The sequence below is a fragment of the Mesocricetus auratus genome, unplaced genomic scaffold (assembly GCF_017639785.1).
Source record: "Mesocricetus auratus isolate SY011 unplaced genomic scaffold, BCM_Maur_2.0 Super-Scaffold_100020, whole genome shotgun sequence".
NCBI classification, from domain to species: Eukaryota; Metazoa; Chordata; class Mammalia; order Rodentia; family Cricetidae; genus Mesocricetus; species Mesocricetus auratus.
In genome coordinates this window covers 6,218,477-6,240,732 of record NW_024429201.1, presented here as the reverse complement: position 1 = coordinate 6,240,732, position 22,256 = coordinate 6,218,477, and the positions used below count along the sequence as shown (strand labels likewise).

At 43.8% G+C, this 22,256-nt stretch overlaps 1 protein-coding gene and 1 long non-coding RNA gene across 3 annotated transcripts in view; one reads left to right on the top strand and one right to left on the bottom strand.

Moving 5' to 3' along the window:
• LOC101840873 (chondroitin sulfate proteoglycan 4) overlaps positions 1-21,954 on the top strand; it is a 74,938-nt gene extending 52,984 nt beyond the window's left edge. For both annotated transcript variants that reach the window (XM_040729010.1, XM_040729009.1), the window contains exons 8-10: positions 4,604-4,773; positions 17,282-17,465; positions 19,105-21,954. In XM_040729010.1, coding sequence (XP_040584944.1) covers positions 4,604-4,773; positions 17,282-17,465; positions 19,105-21,146 — 2,396 coding nt within the window. In that variant the 3' untranslated portion in view covers positions 21,147-21,954. The remainder of the gene's footprint in view (positions 1-4,603; positions 4,774-17,281; positions 17,466-19,104) is intronic.
• LOC121133131 lies at positions 11,564-19,431 on the bottom strand. Its single transcript, XR_005869876.1, has 3 exons — positions 19,329-19,431; positions 16,082-16,200; positions 11,564-14,196 (listed from the first exon to the last, which is right to left on the bottom strand). It is a non-coding gene; the product is annotated as an uncharacterized LOC121133131 (long non-coding RNA).
• Positions 21,955-22,256: the final 302 nt, after the last annotated feature.

The window sequence follows — 22,256 nt, the reverse complement described above, 5'->3', positions numbered from 1 at the left end:
GGATCTTCTATTAGAAAACTTTATTTTTTTTCTATGCTCTGTAAATATTCTCTCTGAATAAGTATGAAACTTCAACCATTTTCTCCCCAAGGCAATTAGAAAGCCATTTAGTGTTAAAAAAAAACAAACAAACAAATAGCCAGTTACATTTCAGTAATCGGAAAGACATGGTGATCTATTTTTAAAATTTCAAAACTAGGGTAATTGTGACTGCTGCAGAAGATTAAGTACCTTTCATCTGGCTCAGCACAGTCTGGTTTAATAATTGATGACAGTTGTATTAGTGGGAAGGCAGGAACACTATCGCTTCGACACTTCTGAGTTTCTGGCGGATGTTTTACTGAATCAGTGTAGCCGGAAAACATACATTAAGTAGCCAAATTCCTTTCTGACCTTCAGAAGATCGTGTAAAACTTAGAGTTTTATAGCTTTATGTGCATTATTGGCCACAGTTCTGGGAACTGTTTCTTTTTTCATCTACTACCACCCAGCCCGGTGTGTTTCAAGAACTCACAGCTGGAACTCCGACGCTGGCCTGGCTTTCACAATCCCTCCCTGCCCTGGTAGCTCAGTTGGTATTCTTAGCTGCCACTGTCTCCACCCCGCATTGTTTCCTGTTCCAGTTCTTGGCCAGGAGGAAGGAAGATGGATCCTCATATCCATTCTCTTGAGTGACAGTGATGATTGATGAAATCTCCTAACCGCGGTATCGCAAGTCCTAGAGTTCAGGTGGACTTCATGGGTCCCGTGGCCCTGGCTGTTCGTATTGCTCTTCCTGTGCCAGCTTTCCCAAGTAGCAGGGGCCACCAGTTGTGAGGCAGAGTTGCCTAGCATGAACAGGATTCCTGTGGTTTTGTTACCTTGTCCCCTTTCCCGGGACCTGCCTGACCTTGTTCAGCCCGGCTTCTTCAGCAGCCCCAAGAGGGCTCTTTGTCCCAGCTGCTGCATGTGGAGCTGTGATGTGATGATGGACACCACGTTCTGTGTCTTCCTTGAGCATTCCCATTCTCATCATGGTGTGCCATGCCCCACAAAGGGCGAGGGGGCACACCGCATGCATCTTGCCTCCGGATATGATGTGAGATATCCTGTGTCAGCTATTGCAGAACCACATGTTCAGAACTTCCATATTCTAAGATCCCAGGGGGAAAGTCCGTTGTTTTTGTGGAAGCATGATTTGTTTTAGAGCTATTTCAGGAGTAGAAAATCTATTCCTATTATAGGCTGGACATTCAGTTATTGATACTTCTATTTTTATTTACCATATTGGGTTACTATAAAAAATTTAAGTGAAAATAGTATATAAAAACACAACTTTTGAACATCCATTGGAAGGTAAAAGACAAGAGGCTCAGGAGGTTTCTGTGTCACATAGCTAAGCGACAACTCGTAAGCCCTCCCGGCAGCGTAGCAATTCTGATCCCAAATCTAGAGCTTGTATCAAGCATCCCCTCACCCTTACGTGTAGGCCAGCATCCCAGGATGTCCCTTGTAGAATGCCAGTTCCCTGAGAAAAGGACATCGGGGTAATGTTTATTTTGTTTCCTAAGCATTGTTGATATATTGACACCCACAGCAAGTTAACAGCTGCAATTATGTAGCTATGTTGCACATTTTAATCTCTTTGGCTGGGGAAGTATTGCAACCTGGCATAAGTTAGTAACAACAACAAAAAGTTTAAACCTTTAATTCGCATTTGGTCCATACTGTACCATTTGATCCTCCTCTGCATCAGACTTTGGAAAGTCCTTGTGTTGCCTCTTTTGTATGCTCAGCCCTGGCTTCATACTTAAAAAAATTGCATGGCAAGCCAAAGTGATTGTTAGAGTACGTAGAATGTGACTGTTTTAAGACTAACTATAGCTTCTATGCTTTGCCAAATTTTAATGTCAGTTTTTAACTCTAAATGAAATATTTTTGTGAACTAAGTAAAATTAAAGTATATTTTATTTTAATATTTCAGTTTATCTTATTTTATCGCATACATTTTGAATACATATATAGATATGTGGGTATAACATGAGTGTATACACACACACACATATGGGAGGTATTCATATATATTTAGCTAGCATGTGTTCTGTTGCCTTCTCTGTGATTTATTTTTCAAGGAAAGATTTTGTAAGAGTTTTTCACATTGAATTCTACCATAGATTTTGTTTGTTTAACTTTAGTGGCGGCATGTTAGAATATACTATGTCCTTAGGCTGTATGTAGATTTTTTTTGTTTATCCAAATTGTACTTGGCTCCTTTTCAAGGAATGTTGGTCTCCAGTGTTGGAGGATTAACCCAGAAAGTTTTGCGGTGATTCTGTAGAAGCAAGCTTCTGTAGGTCCAGAGTCAGGGAGTTCACCTTCAAAGGGCTATTCCCTGAATCTGCACTTCAGCCTCTTTGGTCGTGAAGGAGAAAGAAATGACATCAGTAACACATCTGTCCCTCAGAGTAGGAACCAAAAGAAAGGAGAAGGGATTAATGGTGTGTGCTGAAGGGTTTACCATCCCTCCCACCGTGCAGACATATCACATTTTCTTTCTAAAAACATTTTAAATTGTGTGTGTGTGTGTGTGTGTGTGTGTGCGCGCGCACATGAGCCCAGAGTGCACGTGGTAGGCTATCAGAGGTCATTCTTTCCTTACACCATGCGGTTCTAGGGATTGAATTTCAGTCCTCATGATGGGCAGCAAGCACTCTGCCCACTGAGCCACCCCCATGGCCCCAGGCTTTCTGTGTCTTATCATCTGGTATGTGCACTCAGGCTTACTCCCCCATAAGACTATGGTGAAGCCACCTGATATAGAGGGAGGATTGACAAAGAATTTCATATCCTTTGGATGGAAAAAAATGACATAGTTTTAAAGAGGCCCTTTTCTACTTCCTGTCCCCTAAGTAACCTGGGAAGTAAAGGAAGAAGTGAGTTATAAAACAGGGTCACTGTGAAGAAGAGAAATTAAGGCATACAGGTGTTCCAAAGACTAGCTGAGGATGGGGAGGTTGGGAATTGAGGTGGCCAGGACTATACATAGCATATATAATAAAAAGTTCACAGGTGACAGAGCCCCAGTTAAGCCTTTATAACATTGACCGAGGGCACAGAAACATTCCTCTAAGCCTGTCTGGTGTGACCTCCAGCCCTGGCCACCGTCTAGAAGCCAGATGGTGGCTGCAGCAAGCAGTGAGAAGAATGTGTGAGAGCTTCTGAGCAGCACACGGGTACTTGTGCAGCAGCTAAACTTGAGTGCGAGGTCCTGAACTCGAGGCAAACTGTGTGAGAAAGGTCCGCTTTCTGATCCTGGGCTCATGCCCCTCACCCCCAAGAGCCTACTGTTCATTTCAGAGGCTCCGGTGTTTTAAATGGAGCCTCCATATTTGCAAATTTGGAAGTGTTGGGGAAGTCCTGTTATTTGCCTGTGCATTTGTCAATAAAGTACTGTCTGGCCAATAGAAAACCTAGATAGGAGGGACTAGGAGTCGAGGAGGATTCTGGGAAGGGGAAACACAAGAGAGTCAACATGTGACGCCATGGGGGTAGGACGCCGGGAACTATTCTCTGGTAAGAAACATACTTAGATTAACAATTATGGGGTAATTACTTAAGGCAGAGCTAGCCAGTAAGAGACAAACAAGGCCAACAGCTTCATAATTAATATAGCCTCCTGTGTGTTTATTTGGGACTCATGCGGATCTAGAACCAGGCTGGCGCGGCAGAGCCCAGGCGACTGGCGGGGGATAAACCAAAGCGGCTAGCAAAAGAAAAAGCTTCTCTTAACAGGAAGTTATCCAGACACAGAGCTGTCTTCTCCTTGGAATTATCAAATGCCTAATGTGGTTTAAATATCAGCTATGGTGGCCTTTCCTATCCAAGACTATAAAAGCTAAGGAAGGGAAGCAAAAATGGATGCCATTTAGAATGAGGCTTAGTTATTATTGGATAAATAGTTGTTTTATTATTCTATAGTTATGTATTATAATAAATGGTTACTATTTACTAATATTATTGGATAAGCTTAAAAGTAATTTACAAAGTACCTACTCTGAGGGCTACTCTGCAGAGGACTCATGCTAAAGTGCTTTTGAAAAGGTTGGGAGAGATGAGGGAGGATTCTGGTCCAGAAGACAGCATTGAGCATTCAGACCTTCCGTCCCACGAGGATGGGCCTTCAACATCCAAAACCCTGACATTCATGGCCTTTGATACTGGCCTGGAAGGTTCCTTGTGCTTGTTTAGGAGGTAATCCCCACCCTCCTAGGAGCCACAGTCTCTTGGGTTCCCAGCACCATACAATCAGATCTTTCTTCACTACACAGGGCTTAGCCGCAGAGGCCTTGGCACTGACTCTTCTCTAGAGAATCAAACAGACACCAGGCCGTGACTGGGGGAGAAGCTCTGAGGAGCCAGTTTTTCCTGAGGTTCAGGAGCAAATCAGGTCCACTAGAAGCTATCCCAAGGAACACTAGCTCCAAATTTCCTAGTTTCGGGTAATAGCTAGCACTCCCATTCATATGGATACACTCTCTAAGCAGGTTTCAGAAGTTTGGAGAGATCATTCAAGTAGTTGACTGCCTTTGTGTGTTTTGTACTTATATCCATATTTGAATCTTAGGTTCCACGAAGCCACTGTCATCTAATGCCCTGAAAGCTGTGACCAACGATGACAAAGCAGCGAACAGAACTATAATGTTTACAGTTGTCAGTTCCCCTAGACTTGGGAGGCTGCTGAAGATGAACTCTGACAACAGTACAGAGGTCATTTCCATTTTTACCCAACGTCTGGTGAGTCCTGCCATCCACACTGTGACACCGATATGGGCTGCGGGATGAACAGGGAGCAGGCCGAGCAGCAAGCACCTACCATTTGTTTCCATCCTGCTAAACCAACCAGACATGGGCCATGGCCCAGGCAACTCCTCATTCTGTTTTTAAACAGGATTCTTTGTAGGGAACAGAACATGAGACCGTTGTCAGAAAACACCATGCTAATTTAAACTCTGCAAGTAACAAATGAGAAAAAGTGCTTGGGGCTGGGGAGGCGGCTCAGCAGTTAAGCGCAAGCACTGCTCTTGGGAAGACCCAAGTTCAGTTCTCCCTGTCCGGTGGCTCACAGCATTCTGTAACTCCAGATCCAAGAGATCCAACCTCCTCCTTTGGGTTCTGCATGTACCTGTACTCACATGCGCTACACACACACACACACACACACACACACACACACACACACACACACACACACACACACAGAGAGAGAGAGAGAGAGAGAGAGAGAGAGAAGAGAGAGAGAGAGGAGAGAGAGAGAAGAGAGAGAGAGAGAGAGAGAGAGAGAGAGAGAGAGAGAGAGAGAGAGAGAGAGAGAGAGAGAGAGAGAGAGAGAGAGAGAGAGAGAGAGAGAAATAGCCAAATAGCTGGGCAGTGGTGGTACATGCTTTTAATCCCAGCACTTGAGAGGCAGAGGCAGGTGGAAATTTAAGTTCGAGGCCAGCCTGGTCAACAGAGTGAGTTTCAGGACAACCATGGGCACACAGTGAAACCCTATCACAAAAAACAGAAAGAAAGAAAGAAAGAAAGAAAGAAAGAAAGAAAGAAAGAAAGAAAGAAAGAAAGGAAGAAAGAAGGGAAGAAAGAAAGGAAAGCTTTTTTGAGAGGAGTCCTTTAAGATTAAATCCAAAGTATACACATATATATATGTACATATGTTTAATATGACACTATACTTTATTTAATATATCATAATTGTGTGTGTATATAATTTGTATTCAGGGTGTTTCGAACTTCACTGGTGCTCTGTTACCAGACCTGTGGTTTACATATCTTCTTACTGAAATGAATAAGCACTAAAAAATTTTTCTGCCTCCCAGACAGGAATTGGGTGGACCAGACATGTTTATGTGTTATTTCATTTTCTAAAAGTGACATTCCCAGATATAATCCTTTAGGCATTCCTTTGAGTTCTCATTCGTCATCGTCCTTTTGTCCTGAAATACTGGGTCTGACGATTTATTTGGCTGTAGCTTTGTGTAACTAATGCGTTTTTAAAATCATCTTTAGAGGAACTAGCAAGAGTTCTTAACCCTTGAGCTCTTTCTGGATGGTGTGAGGAGATTGGACTTGGTTTTTGCTTTTCAGTTTTCTCTGAGTATAGTGTCTGTGGCTTGCAGATTTCTCCAGGGAATAGAGTTAAAAATCTCAGAATGAAAATTCTGTTGTGTAGGGAATTAAGATGTGTCCAGAAGCACCAAAGCATGCCTAGGGTCAATTTGCCTTCTGAATAACAGCAAGAATGGTATTATTCCTATAAGGATATATTGGCTCTAGTCCCAGTTCTTCTGAAAACTGACTGTGGTTATTTTAAGTATTATTTCCAACAGTGTTTGATTGCAAATATGTGGGGTTTTAGATTAAGATGAGTATGATCTAAATAAGTGTCAGTGAATATAGTAGCTAGAATTAAGTAGCTTTTGCTGCAATAACAAGACACCCACAAGTCTCAGTAGTTATATAATAACAAAAATGTTCTGCTCGCTTGCATCATATGGTACTGTGGGTTGGCTGCGGTCTGCTTTCCATGTCTTCTTTGTTTCAGGATCTAGCTAATGGAACAGCCTCGCTCGCTCTAGTAACTGTGCTGATGGCAGCAAAGGGCAACATGATGGTGGAACACGGGATAACTTTGCAGCTTGTGCTCTACAGTGTCATTTGTATTCACATTTCATTGGTCAAAGAAGGCCTCATGAGTTAGCCTGCTGTCTGTGTGCTGGACAAATATAGCACTGAATATTTGGAACAATGTTCTAACTGCCATGGTGCATTAACATGCAAACTAAAAACTGTGTCTAATACTGGAAACCACAGTACATTTTTCTCTGAAAACAAACCACCTTTAAAATAGAACACAGTTGTAGATAAGAAATTAACACATCAAGCCAAATATAAGGTCCTGGGCAAGAAAAGTCTTGATTGACTAAAATTCAGTTTCTTTCAGATTTTCATGTTCTCCCTGCCTTTTCTAATTCTTTCTGCCTTTGTAAACAGGAAGGAGGTATCGAGAAAACCATGGCATCCATGGCAACAAGTGTGAGCCGGAGCATAAGTGTTGCATAGGAGCTCAGTGCTGTACAAGGGTGTCTGAGACTGTTGCTCCCTAGAGAAACAGGGGCAGGCTACAGTCTGGAAAAACCTGTGCTGTTCCACAGATCAGGGGACAGAGAGAGGAGTTGAATTGTATCAAATAAAACACAGGCAGTGTTTGACTCTTCTTTCCCATGGCCCTTTCCTTGGCTGAACGTGCACCTGCCATTCCAGGGGTCTGGTTGAATACTCAGACAAAGAAGAAATTGTTTTATTATCTGTAAGACTTTATACAAAGTCTTTTTCTGGCTTTGTACACAAGGCACATGCCTGATGTAATAATTTCTTTCTCCCTAAAACATCATCTCAGGTATGTTTATTGTTTGTAGAATTTCCACCCGACAACTATGTGGTGTCCTTGTTGTGTGGCATGTGGAACATTTATAATTTAAGTATCAGATGCCTACTGGTGACTACTTGTGATTGTGCAGAAGTTCCTGGGCACAAAACCAGGAGATATAGGTTACCCTAGATTTCAGGGCAGATCACATAGCTGTTAAACCTATGTTTTGTTATATTTAGCATGGGAAGAGACATAGCAATGATCATTGAAACTGTATTCATGTACATCACGTATGAAGCCCTATGCTTAGCCTTCTGTTGTATTGTTCCTCTCTGCCTGAAGACTCGGGCCTACAGTACTTGTGGTCACACACAGAATATTGGTAGTGGAGCCAGAACTTGAGCCAGGGCTCTGAATTCTAAGTCAGGCTCCTGTCAAATTAGCCATGTCTTTCTCCCAAGTGGTTAAGTGTGGATGAGACAATAATAGATGTTAAATCATAGCAACTCCCCACACTTAACTGAGGTTCATTGAGATGGAAAGCAGTCTTCTAATGATCAAGAAAGATTCAAGCTAGAAATATTATATTACTTACACATCCTAGGGAGGGCTGGCACACTCAGGAAGCACACAGAGAAGGAGAGAACTCTGTTGGATCCAGTGTTGTTCAAGCACCTTTTTCAAGGGGTGGTTGAGTGGCTGACTTTAAAGCAGATAGGTACTTGTTCCAGGGGGTCACACAGGGACTTAGAGGTGGTCATGTGACCTACCTGCATGGCCCAGGTGGGGGGTGAGGATCAGTGGGGTCAGTTACACAGGCTATATTAGCTGTCCCTTAGGGAGGTGATCACCACAGAGCGGTTGCTTAAGGTGACTCACTGGATGGACCACACTGAAGAATTTGAATGAGGAGGGCAGCAAACTGGCGTCAAGATGACCGAGAAAGTCCAGCTGGTATTCAGGATGGATGGGGAGGTGACCGGACATCCTAAGGACTGCAAACACTAATTAGATGGTGGCTAAGGCGGATGCTTAGCTTTCTGTTCTTAGATATGTGAAAAGTCCCTTTCTGCTTCTCATATTTAAAAGGAGAGTTTCCCAGGGGGAGGCAATTTTCTGCTACACTGGAATTGGCTGGTGTTTGGCCTAATGTGCTACAGTCATTTAATGAATGGAAATGAGGTCACCAGAGGAGAGTGACATTTGCTTCACCTATGACCCACTTATTGTTTCCTTTAAGTTCCTGGTGTTCCCAAATGCATTTCCCTCAGGGATGATGAGAGAAGAGAGCTAAGAAAATAGAAGAGGACTCATGCAGGGACCGAATTTTTCATCCTTAGCCAGAGCACAGGCTTGAGGAACAAAGGGACTCCGGGATGGGGATCTCCAAGGGCTCCCCCTAACAGTCAGAGCATGAAGATGTGATGGGAGGAGAGGGGTAGCAGAGGGCTACTGCAGACAAGTTTAGGGGTTTACAGGGTTAACTATCTATGCTTGTCACTTTGAAGACCTTGTCTCTCTTTCACCACAACCATCATAAAGAAAGTCAACAATGTGATTTTTAAAGGAGGATGAATACAGAGAAAACTGTGGAAGGATAAAAACCAAAATCTGAACACACACACACACACACACACACACACACACACACGAGCGTGCGCGCACACACACGCATATACACACACACACTCATATACACACACACACTCATGGGCTCTCTGATGCTGTGACACAGTATGTTAGACAAACTACCTTAGAGAAAAGCAGGTGTACTTTGACTCATGGTTTATGAGGCTTTGGTTCCCGTCAGCTGGCACTTACCTTGTGGCTTGTGAGGCAGGACATACTGGCCAGGAGCACAGGATAGAGAGATGCTCTCTTCCTAGAGGTCAGGAAGCAAAGAGAGAGGAGAAGGGATATGGAGCAAAGGTTGCAGTAGCCCCTTCAAGGGCACATCCTCTATCACCTAACTTACTCTTAATGGTCTCTCTACCTCTTCAAGGTTCTACCCTCACCCCCAATAGCACCAAAGCCAGGGAACAAAACTTTTAACATTTGGGTCTTTGGGGACATTTCAGATCCAAATGATGCTATAAAGGCAAGACGAGAAAACAATAAAATGCTAAATTTATATCAAGACAGAAAGAAGCATCACCCATTAATACAGTAAATGATTGCTAATCTGAATGTGTTCCAGGGTTAGGGAGATGGCTCACGGGTAAGAACACTTGCTGTGCAAGCATGAAGACCTGAGTTCAAATCTCCAGCACCCACATAAAAGGCTGGGTACAGCTGCATGTTTCTGTAACTCCAGCATTGCGAGGACAGAGACAGTGACTCCTGGGAGTTCATTGTTAGCAAGCTTAGCCAAATGGCAAGCTTTGGTTCAGTGAGAGATCTGTCTGAAGGCAATAATGTGGAGAGTGAGAGGCAATAATGGGATATCCTGCTCTGACCCTGCATGCACAAGCATGGGTTAAAGCATGTGCACACTCATGTGCATGCAACACACACACACACAGAGGAATGCGCACACCATACATCACACACACACACACACACACACACACACACACACACACACACACTAAAAAAAGCTAAAAGCATTCCAGTCCTGGTTCATTTATGTGTTCAGAAGTGAACACTTTTTTTCCTTGTGACTTGATAAATGAAAGAAATTCATCATCCTGCGTTGCCCCTTCCACACACTGCTTCCTTTTCCACAGGCAGTGATGGATGGGCTTTGGCACAGCCTGAAGTTTGTAGCCTCTATCAAATGGTACCCTGGTCAGTTCCCAGACATCTTATACTACCTCACTCAGTTTTACCACCTAGAAGCTTTAGAACGTTTGGGAAGTAGGAATGGTGGTGACTATGGGCTGTGGAGGTGGAGGAGAGGACAGAGGGCGTCTCTTTTGGACTGGGGTCTGCTCAGTGCATGCAGCAATCATCGCCTCCATCTGTTCCATGGAGCAGGGAGCTGTCCTCCAAAATCCTCCATGAAGATCCAGATTAGCACATACGTGCTTTCATCAGGCCTCTTCAGTGTGGTGGGTTACAAAAAAAAGATATCACTTGAAAAGTAATTTGACTTACATAAAAAGTTCAGGGCTCTTTAGTCCTGTGTAACTTACCAAATGGCTAATTACTACTAAACTTCCTAGACCAGCTTTGCTACTCAAGTTCTAGCCAATTGACCTACCAAGCATTCAGTGGGGGCATTGTAGGCGCCTGATGGCTGGGTGCTCTTTCACCCCTTTAACTGAAGGAATTAATTTGTCCTTGGCTCTCCACCTGCCAGGGCTGTGTGGTGGAGATTAAAAGGATTGCATCGCTTGCATCTAAAACACATAGTTTCCTTGCTTGTGGTGAATAAACAGAAATAACCATTTTTAATCAGTGCTCATGGGAAAAATAGCTTATGAAAAATCCTGACTGCATTATGCTTAATATACTTTGGCAAATAATCACAAGAAAACATTCCTGATGTCATTACCCAACATTATTTTCTTAGCCCGAATAAGCTCACTATTTTTTGAATACAATGTCATGTCAGCCTACCAAGATAAGCAAGTGGCTGCCTTGTTTTTCAGCATGGAATCATAAGTGGGTAAAACTCACCCACAGACGCTTTTGCTGAAAAATCATATGTCCTGAGGAATTACACATAGACATCCACAGAGAAGACAACCATCAGACTCAAATTGCATGAAAACTCTCTTACAGATTTGGAGATGATACTGTCCCTTTCCAAGAACCCATGAACAAAGTAACCCTCAAATTCCACAAAACACGATGATGGCTTCCAAGTCCAACTCACAGCTAATTGAGTGATTTTCATTCCATTGCTTGTCGAGATAATTTCGAGTCATTAAAACAGCAAAGTGTTCTGGCTTTGAGGTTTATGACAGCCAGCCTCTTTTCTTTTCCACAAAGCCAGTAATTGCATCTCAGCTATTGTACTGTTGTGGGCAGGGTGCCATCTGTCTTGGGCTGTGCTGCTTCAGCAGCATAGATAACAGTTTTCCTGAACCACATTTAGAAAATTACAAAGCCATTCTGGGTTATTAATTTTGTCCAATTACTCCTTCTTCCAAAATCTGGACTCATTGCTTTCATAATATATGTATTTTAGAGAATTATAGACACATCTCCCAATGACTGGAAATTAATTTATTACAATTATTGGAGAATAAAATCAGCTTAATGTCCCATTAGGCTTTTGTCTTTGGATCTGCTGAGTAGGGAGGGAGCAGTATTCCTATCATCCATGCTCCTGCCTCACTCATTGTGTGCCTCCTTGGGCTCACTGGCTCAGTGGCACCGGTCTCACTTGTCATGGTCATTTTCTGTCAGTATTTTTCTTTCAGCAAGTTTGCTTTGCATTATACTTTGCTGAATTATGTTGGAGAGTGTTTTTTCATATGCGGTGTTTATTGTATTGTCACTTAGTCACAAGTTCATTGTTCAAACTTAAAACTGACTGACAGGTCTTGGCCCAATGGCTTTGAATAGTTGAAAGTGTTCTGTTAGAATGTCTGGCTCCTTCTACGGAAAGGCAGACAGAGTTCATTCCCATTTTAGTGAGGGTGGCTCATTCCCTCTCCCTGTACTCAGTTCCCGTGCCAACACAGGGTGGCTTTACTGGTTAGTTTCTGTCAACTTGACACAAACGAAAACTAACTTCTAAAAAGAGAGAAGCTTGGTTGAGAAAACGCCTCCATAACATTAGGCTATAGGCAGGCTATAGGCATGTTCTTGATTGATAATTGGTATGAGATGGATGATCCAACCACTGTGGTGGTTTCACCCTTGGGCAGGTGGTCTAGGCTTGTGTGCAAGCTGAGCAACCTTGGGAAGTCAGCCAGTCAGTCCTTGGCTTGAGCTCCTACCCTGGAACTCAAAATGTGACATGGTGTCAGCCTGTGACACCATGATGATAGACTGTGACATAGAAATGTAAGTCAGATAATCTCTTCATGACATGGAAGTGTAAGCCAAATAAACTCTTTGTTCCCCAAGTTACTTTTGGTTATTGTTTTATCACAGCAACAGAAACCAAACTAGAATAGTGACTAAAAGCAGTAGAAATGTCTTCTTTCACAGCTATGGCGCCCAGAGTCTGAACTCCATCCTGCTGGGCCTAAATCCTCTTGGAGTGTATTCCCTTTCCACCAGGGAGGCCACCATCATAGCTGTAGACAACAGTTGGACATAAACATGTTGGAGTATTGTGACCATGGGCAAAGGAATGCTTGTAGCCAGGCAACCTGGAGGAGAAAAGGAAGACATTACATCCTTAGGGGGAAAAAAATCAATCTGCACGCAGTGGTTGACTCCACCAAGCCTAGCACATTCAAGATCCTTCATTCTTAGATCCATCCACGGGTACTAATCCTGACCCTCAGCTCTCTGACTCCATATTTATGAAAGTGTGTGTTAGCTGGTCTCCTTGAGGCCTCCAGCCAGAAACTGATCAAAGAGAAAAAACAAAACAAAACAGTGTCCTCCTGCCCCATCCACTATCTCCTAGTGTCTTCTGAGTTTCCACATGATAAAAATGGCAGCAGTATAGAATTGGAATACTGCCCCTCTACTATTGTGTGTGATATATGAATGTGTGCACACATGTTGACTGTATATGCACATGCCAATGCATACATGTGTGGAGGTCAGAGGTGGAAGTTAGCTGTTTTCCTCCATTGCTCACCATCGTATCCTTTGAAGCAGGGCTTCTCACTGAACCTGGGCTCACCAGCTGTCCAAACTAACTGGCCAGTATCTGGGATCTGCATGCCTCTGCCCCTACAACACTGGGGTTACAAATGCATGTCACCATTCCCAGCTTTTTATGTGGCTGCTGGGGGTCTGAGCTCAGATCCACATGCTGAACAAGCACTTTTACCCACTGGGCCATCTCCCAGCTCCAGTACTGCCTTTCTTTAATTCAAAATTCATGACACACACACAAGCTGTAGGATGAGCTGTTCCTCAGAACCACTGCCACTCAAGACGAGCTCTGGTTAATACTGATTGCCTTGGCCAGGCCACACAGTGAAGTGGCATTTGTTTGTTCTGGTCATACTTTTCAACTGACTCTCCCCGTTACTGGGCTCTTGGAGTTTCAGAACATACCTTAGGAATTTCCTTGTAGCCTATAATCTCGGTTCCACACGGTGAGTTCAGCCCTTAGATGGTGGAAACAGCATGGACTCTGGGGTTGTTTAGAAGTTGGTACAAAATAAAGCTTCCCCATTCACTGCTGTTTACACCTCCAGAGCCTCATTTTTCTTTTCCCCATTTGTCAAATGGACATAAAAACCCTCTTGAAACAAACCGAAGCTAAATGAATTGTACAACGAGCCTTGTGGAGTGCCTGCAATCTGTAGAACTCTAATAAAAGCTAGATATTTTCTGTGTTGTTAAATGTATACATTCATAAGAAATATCCTGAGTTGCCTTGTTTCTATCTATGCAAGGTTATAAGCCATTTCAAAGTAGATTATTTGCTATTTCAACCTATATTTTGAACAAATACATACAAAGAAACTGGAAAGATTTGGAAGTATATACACCCATTCGTGAGTGACATTGGATTATAGCCTTATCAAAAGTCTCAGAAAGGACTAAGTCGGGGGTCACAGGAAGATGGAGATGGCAACGGGGAGGGTGAGGATGGACCAGCACAGGAGATGACAGCCACTTCCTGTCTTCAGTGTACATGGCTTTTCTAGGTTGGTTCCTTCAACCTGCCTGTATTGGTCATCATAAAAGGGAATGTTGCTTCCTTCCTAAAGCAGAAAAAAACAATGAGTTACTTAGTATATTTAACTTTGTATTTTGAAATAAGTTATGGAATAATTACAAAGTGTAAAGAGTTCACATGTTCTATTCCTCCATATTCCCAAAATTTTAACTTTTAACTAGACTTATTCTGTTCACTCACATGTCTTCTCAGTACACATTTCTAAAATTAAGGCAAGTTTTTATATAATCACAGCATAATTTTCAAATTTTTAAAATTGATATTTGTTACAATGTCAGTGTAGAATTTACATATCATATTAAATTTTCTCATATTGTTCCAATAAATATGCTAAACAGGAAATGGGAAATTATGCACAATATAAAACATAGCATTTAGTTGTCATGTGTCTTCAATATCCTTTAATTGGAACCATTCTCTAGTTATCAATATAGTGTCTTTTATGACATTGTCATTAAAATGATTTATGGCATTTATTTATCTTGTATGTTCGTAAGGGTGTGTGTGCATGTGTGTGTGTGCATGTGCTCATGCACACACGTGACAAGATTAAGTGTGGATGTCAGAGGACAGCTTGTGGGAGTTCTCTTGTTCCACCTTTTGGGTTCTGGGGATGGAACTCAGGTTCCCAGACTTTGTGGCAAAGTGCCTTAATCAGACGGGCCACTTTGCCAGTCCAACTTTGCTTTTAAGAGCACAGGACAGTTCTTTGCAGAGTGTTCCTAATTTTTATTGTAATCTGATGTTTTACTTAATTTTTCATTTTGATCACATTTTGAGTGTGAATCCTGTATAGGGATTCAGCTGTGCACCCTGGATAGGGATTCAGCTGTGCACCCTGGATAGGGATACAGTTGTGCACTCTGTATAGGGATTCAGGTGTGCTGTGGACCTGGATAGAGATTCAGCTGTGCACCCTGGATAGGGATTCAGGTGTGCATCCTGGGCAGGGATTCGGGTTTTGCACCCTGGATAGGGATTCAGCTGTGCACCCTGGATAGGGATACAGTTGTGCACTCTGTATAGGGATTCAGGTGTGCATCCTGGGCAGGGATTCAGGTTTTGCACCCTGGATAGGGATTCAGCTGTGGACCCTGGATAGGGATACAGTTGTGCACTCTGTATAGGGATTCAGGTGTGCATCCTGGGCAGGGATTCAGGTTTTGCACCCTGGATAGGGATTCAGCTGTGGACCCTGGATAGGGATACAGTTGTGCACTCTGTATAGGGATTCAGGTGTGCATCCTGGGCAGGGATTCAGGTTTTGCACCCTGGATAGGGATTCAGCTGTGGACCCTGGATAGGGATACAGTTGTGCACTCTGTATAGGGATTCAGGTGTGCATCCTGGGCAGGGATTCAGGTTTTGCACCCTGGATAGGGATTCAGCTGTGGACCCTGGATAGGGATACAGTTGTGCACTCTGTATAGGGATTCAGGTGTGCATCCTGGGCAGGGATTCAGGTTTTGCACCCTGGATAGGGATTCAGCTGTGGACCCTGGATAGGGATACAGTTGTGCACTCTGTATAGGGATTCAGGTGTGCATCCTGGGCAGGGATTCAGGTTTTGCACCCTGGATAGGGATTCAGCTGTGCATCCTGGGCAGGGATTCGGGTTTTGCACCCTGGGCATCAATTCAGACTGGCATTCTGGGCAGGAACACAAAGGGCTCTGCTGGTTCACCTCAGAGCTTCCTGCCAAGTGCTCACTTGTCCTGAGGTTGGGAATGCTGCTTATATTCATCATGCCAATCTTCCCTCCCTGGGTTTCCAGTTTCTCCACTTTCAGGGAGTGATCCTCTCTTGTGACTAGTAAGTGTCCCATAAGGACATGCTTTGTAACCATTTATGTATCCTGTTTGTCACTGCTCTTTAGCCAACAGTTTTAAAACCCATTTTAGGATTCTTACCTGAGTTGTTATGGCTGTTAGTTACCAAGTGATGGTTTTTCTCATTTTTGTTTTCTTGCTTCATTTATTGGTTGAGATTCCACACCATTGGCTTTCTGATGACACTCTGATGACTCCTTCTGTATGATGGAAAATAGCTGCACAAATCTAAATGGATAGGGAATAAAAACCCACCTTCCTCCTCTCCTCTCCTCAGTCCCAGAGTGCTGGTACTCAGTGGTTTATCCATACGTACCCCACACAGTGGAGATCCATGGTTATTTTGCTTTTGGTGGCAAAATTCCTAACCTCTGTGAGCTTCTTGTTCTCACACGTTTACCTCACTAGTCATCTCATGGAATCATGGTTTCAGTCTCTCTGTCTGGGACTTCTCCCAACACACACACACACACACACACACACACACACACACACACACACACGGACTTACAGATGAAAAGACACCTATAAGAAATATCAAATGTGAGGTGTGAACACGTATGGATCTTGACTCAAAAGACTATGTGTATGTATGTGTGTGGGTTTTTGTTTGCCTTTCTTTTTAATTTTTTAACCAGATTGTTAGAGAAATTTGTACATGGGCTGCATATTTGCTAATGTGAATTAGTTTTTTTCTTATTTTATGAACATCAGTGTTTTGTCTATCCATATGTCTATGTGAGGGTGTCTGATCCATTGCAACGGGGGCTACAGACAGTTGTAAGCTAAGCTGCCATGTGGGTGCTGGGAATTGTACCCAGTGCTCTTAATCGCTGAGCCATCTCTCCAGCCCCCAGGGAATTAGTTATTTTTACTTCTGAAGTAGAATGCTGGTAATGGTGGTTACGTTTGTGAAAGTCATGTCGTATGAGTACTTACTGAAATATCCATAGATGAGATTGTATGATGTCTAGGATTTGATCACAAATAGTCTGTCGGACAGGAATCAGGCAGGGCTATCCACAAAACGAGACTTGCTATATGAGCTGATAATGGCTGGCACTGTCTATCAAGTAAGGAGGGTTTAGTATATCAAGTTTGAATTAGAATCTCCCAGCTGTGAAACAATAAGTCACCAAATTTTTTTTCCCTTTACACAAATACAAGGGATAATTTGAGTGAATATAGAAGCCCTAGAAAGAGCATGTCTCCTCCAGTTAGAATGTGTGTTGATCCTTATATCCCAGAAGCTGGGTGCTAACTGTCCTTCCTTCTGTCTAGGTCAGTGAAGGTCTGATACTATACCAGCATGTGGATCTCGAGAACACGGGATGGACTTCAGAAGACTCCTTCACGTTCACGGCATCCTCTCCTCCTGCAGCACTGGGCCCAGAGGATTTCCGGATTACCATTTCATATGAAACAAACGAGTCAGGCCGACAAAGCCGGCTGCTTGCAAATACAGGTACTGCCACTGTTAATCCCATCAGTGGAGGATAAGACCAGCAACAATTTAAAGCCAAATTTGAAGCAAGCTTTAATTAAATGCTGGCCAGGTGGATAGGCTTTGGGCAGGTCCCTTCTCAGGTTCCTGGGAAGTGACCCTGAATCAGATTTTGCAAAGGCTTAAGAAGGAAAACCCATAATTCATTGCATTTCCCATCAGGTCCAATCAGGGGCAAGTATATGTCCTGATGCATTTCCTTCCTATGTACCTCCAGCTCGCATGTGATCAGGCCCATCCTGTGTAGATGGGTCAAATAACTTGTTTAGGGGAGTGAAAACAGGTGGCTTGTTATCTCCCATAAACAACAGCCTCCAGTAATTCAGGAACTATCTGTCCTTGGGCAAGGAGCTTATAGGTCAGAGGCATTTTTTGTTTCATGGGTCTTTAAGGCACAGTAATTAAAACTTAAAATGTAACCTTGGCTCTCACACCACTAAGCTATGTTCAGCCAGTGCTTTGTTTATTATAGAAGAGAGAAAAATAATATTTGTGTTCACGCCACAATATTGTCCTCTTCAGTAAGATGGACCCAGTTACAGCCAATGGTAGTTACTCTGCATGTCCTCATGTATTTCCTGTTGTGAGCCTAAAGGTGAGGAATGAGTTTGCCTTTTAAAAATCCATATACCTTCAAATGGGAGCTTATCATGCCCATAACTGAAAGGCTGTTCATAAAAAATGAAAATGATGGATGGAAAAGAATTATTAAAAGCTGTGCCTATTGCCACAGCAGGAGAAATTCAGCCATAGGTAAGTTAGGAAATTAACATCTTAAAAGTGAGTGTAGGGGTTGTAAAGCTTGCTTGCCTGAAATGTTGACTCAATGGTTGTTTGCATTCATTTCCCAACTACTCTCCTCCCTGCTTCCTCCCGGTGCCTTTCCTCTGCTCCTACCATTCCCCGTCTTTCCTCTTTCATCCTCACCTCTGTGGCCTGCCACGTGTGTAATGTTGTCCTCTCCACTTCCCATATCCCTTCAGGTGATCCCTTTGTACTGTCGTGACCTCCAAATGCACATAAACACACACACACACACACACACACACACACACGCACGCACGCACGCACGCATGCATGCATGTAAATCTCAGTTGGTTCTTCAAGTAAGAGAAAACATTTGTCTTTCTGAGTTTCACTAACAAAATCATCTCCAATTGCATTCATTTTCCCCCACAATGTCATGATTCCTTTTTTTCTTAAGGCAGGTAGGATTCCACTGTATATATGTACCATATTTTCCTTACTATTGGTCTATTAATGGTCATCTAGCCTGATCTTACAGCCTGCCTACTGTGAATAATGCAAAAGAAAAAATATATGTGTAGATATCTCTGTGGAATGCTAGAGTTCTTGGGGTATGCACCCAAGAGTGTGTAGCTGGCTTAGGTCATAGTTCTATCTATTTTCAGTTTTTTGAGGGACCTCTGACTTCCGTAGAAATGTATTTGTGCATAAGTTTTTTTCATATGCTAATTCAGGTGCTTGAGCAACCTGTGCATTTAGAATAACCGACTGAGAGGTGTACTTGGGAAAGAGAGCTTTAGGGCCTTCATCTGCAATGTCTGAATGAATATCTCTTTGTTTTCTGTTTCAATAGGGGCCTCTGTCAAGGAGGGAGAGAAAGTTCTCATTGACCAATCTAAGTTAGATGCCTCCAACCTCTTACTTCAGCTTCCCCAACCTCAGCGCTCTTCCCATGAAATCTGGTTCCAGGTTACAGCTCTTCCTTGCCATGGAACCATTTTGGTGGGAGAAAGAAACATCTCCACAGGAAAACCGTACTTCTCCCAGCATATAGTTAATGCATTTGGAGTGACATACCTTCATGATGACTCTGAATCACTGGCTGATAATTTTACCTTCGCTGTTTGGCCAAACCCAAAGAACAAGTCCGCCAGCAAGCCAGAGGCTGACTTTCTAGAAGAGATGTTCAACATTACCATCACCCCTGTGAATGATCAGCCTCCAGAATTAAAGACCAAAGGGCTTCGTTTGACAGTTCTCCAGGGCAGCCGGTTGGTTGTGGGACCTGAAATCCTAAAAGTAGATGATCTAGACAGTCCTCCAAATGAAATCCAATACATGGTCATCCGCCATCCCAACAATGGCTTTTTAGCGATGGCTCACGACCTAGACACCGCTGTTCACCATTTTACACAAGCTGACATCAATAATGCTCAGGTGTGGTTCATACAAGACGGAAGCTCATCCTCTGGAGTGTTTTATTTTAGTGTGACCGATGGTGACCATCGGCCTCTCTACAAGCTCTTCCACCTGAATGTCATCCCCATCTCCATCACTCTTGTGAACCTCACAGACCTGCTTCTCCCACAAGGCCAGACCACTGTCTCCATCACCAATGCTCACCTCTCTGCGGTGACCAATGGGAAGAGCCTCCAGATCATCTACAGGGTAACACAACCCCTCCAAAGTGGCCACTTGCTGATTGAAAACCGGGTGGTCACCAGCTTTGGACAGGAGGATTTGGACGCAGGAAGACTCTCTTACCACATGACCAACCTCACAGCCTCGGAGGATCAGCTGCAGTTCTCACTGTTTACAGCAGAGAGCAACTTGACAGAACAGACCCTGGACATCAGAGTGCAGCCTTTACTACGGGTTACACGGAACCTGAAAGTGGTCAACAGAGTGCCTCATCAGCTGCAGAGGGAGGACCTAGATGCAACCGAGCTAGCTAACAGGACAAATAGTGATCCCACATTTGAAGTGACACAACCTCCCATCTACGGGCGGCTTGTACGAAGAGCAGTTGACAGCCCTGTGATGGAGGAGATCACTCAGTTCACCCAGGGAGACATCGACCGAGGTCAGCTGGTGCTGGAGCCACGTGCTAACCTAACAGGCACTGGTACACTGAATGACTCCTTCACCTTCTTGCTCAGTGCAGACCATGTACAGCCAGCAACAGGTTATCTGGCCTTTAGCATAGTGCCACCAGACCCCTCATCTTTACAAACACTTACACCAGGTGTGCCTTTATTCATCACTGGAGAGAGCCTCGTGGCCTCAGTTTTCTCTCAGAAACAACTTACGGCTTCCACTGTAACACAGACAGAAACTCCAGGGAATCTGACCCAGAGCAAATGGAGAGGGACAGATTCCTGGGGACAACTCAATGGCAAAGAAGCAAATGTGGATGGCAAGGTCTCCCCCACCAAGGTCATTTGGCCATATGCTGCCACCAAAGTCATTTCTGGGGGAGCCATAGGGCACAGAGACAGCAGTTTCCCTCTGATGGTCATCGTACCCTTGGCTGCTGTGTTCCTCCTTCTGATGGTGACTGCGATGGCCCTGTGTGTCTGGCTGCTGAGGCGAAAGGAGGAAAAGGCTAACCCTCTTCTCCAGCCCAAGACCAACCTTGAATCCCCACCTCCCAGCTGTCGAGCAGAACGGAGTGGAGCCGTTCCCACGGTCACCGTGACTCCCCTGATGAGAAACTCCAGCAGCCCTGCCACCAGTCCGTCCCTGCCCCCACAGTATGATCATATGGCCTCCCTGGGGACTGAGCCTGTCGAGAAATGTGCTCCTTGGGAGGCGTGGGCGAACCTGGATCCTGACATGGCCAAGCTCTGCCGACAAACCAACCCAGCGCTGAAACACAACCAGTACTGGGTATAAATGTGAACTGCCCCGCCACCGCCCTCTCCCACCCGGTCCCTCTCATCTTCTGTCTCTCCCTCCTTTTCCCTCTCTCTCCCCCCTCTCTCTCCCGTCTCGCTCCCTGCCCCTCCCCCATCTCTGTCTTCCCTTGCTCTTATTGATACTTACTGTGCACAGCTAAGATCGGGACTGAACTGTAGTGATGAAGGAGTACTGATTGACTCACGGAAGGCCGCCCTGACGCACACGGCTCAGCGCTCTGACTCCTACTCACACGGCTCAGTGCTCTGACTCGCGCTCCTGGGCTTGCCTCGATTGGACTTTCACTGGACCTGGTGTTCTCAATACATACTTTTCTCTTAAGAATTAAGCCCTTCACTAAGGTACTACTGAGCATTTGGGCCCGATGGGAAGCAGAAGCATTAACTTGGGGCTTTTAGTTAGGGGGGGGATGGTTTGGCGGCTTTTCATGGAAGTGTCACTCTGCGTGAGTCAGCAGGAAGTGCCAGTTCTGTCTCCACAGAAGATGTCATTTATTACATCAACAAGTTTGTTTGTGTGTCACCCTTGTCCTCTGTGGAATATTCTAGAGTTGGCCTCCTCATGCAAGAAATGCCTTGTTCAGATGGCAGGGCAATCTGACCTCCTTTGGGGATAGTCATTGTATACATTGTATTTCATCAAGAAGCTTTGTCATTCTGATGTAGAAAGTCAGGAAATATTATTTGAAGCTCCGAGGGATAGAAAGGCATGTTAAAAACTTAAAAAAATATTTCTTGATGCCTTAGTTTGGCATCCTTTTATAATAAATTGAAATAATGACAAATATGTTTTTGAATTGTCTACTTGAACCATGGCCAACATTAATTTTCTGTGACTAAAATGAAGCTTTTAGTGCTATATTAAGAATGTCTCGAGCTGCAGAATACAGTGCACCCACGAGTGATTTCTATTGAGGCAGGCAGACAAACATTTTCTACGAAGAGTAACAGTAAAGATTTTAGGTTTGTGGACCACACATGGTCTCTGTCATTTGTTTCTCTTTTGTTGGTCTTTCTTAAAACAAAGTTTGTTTTAAGAAAATGTAAAGAAAGAAATTCTTAGATCTTGAATTTGGCCCCCATAGAC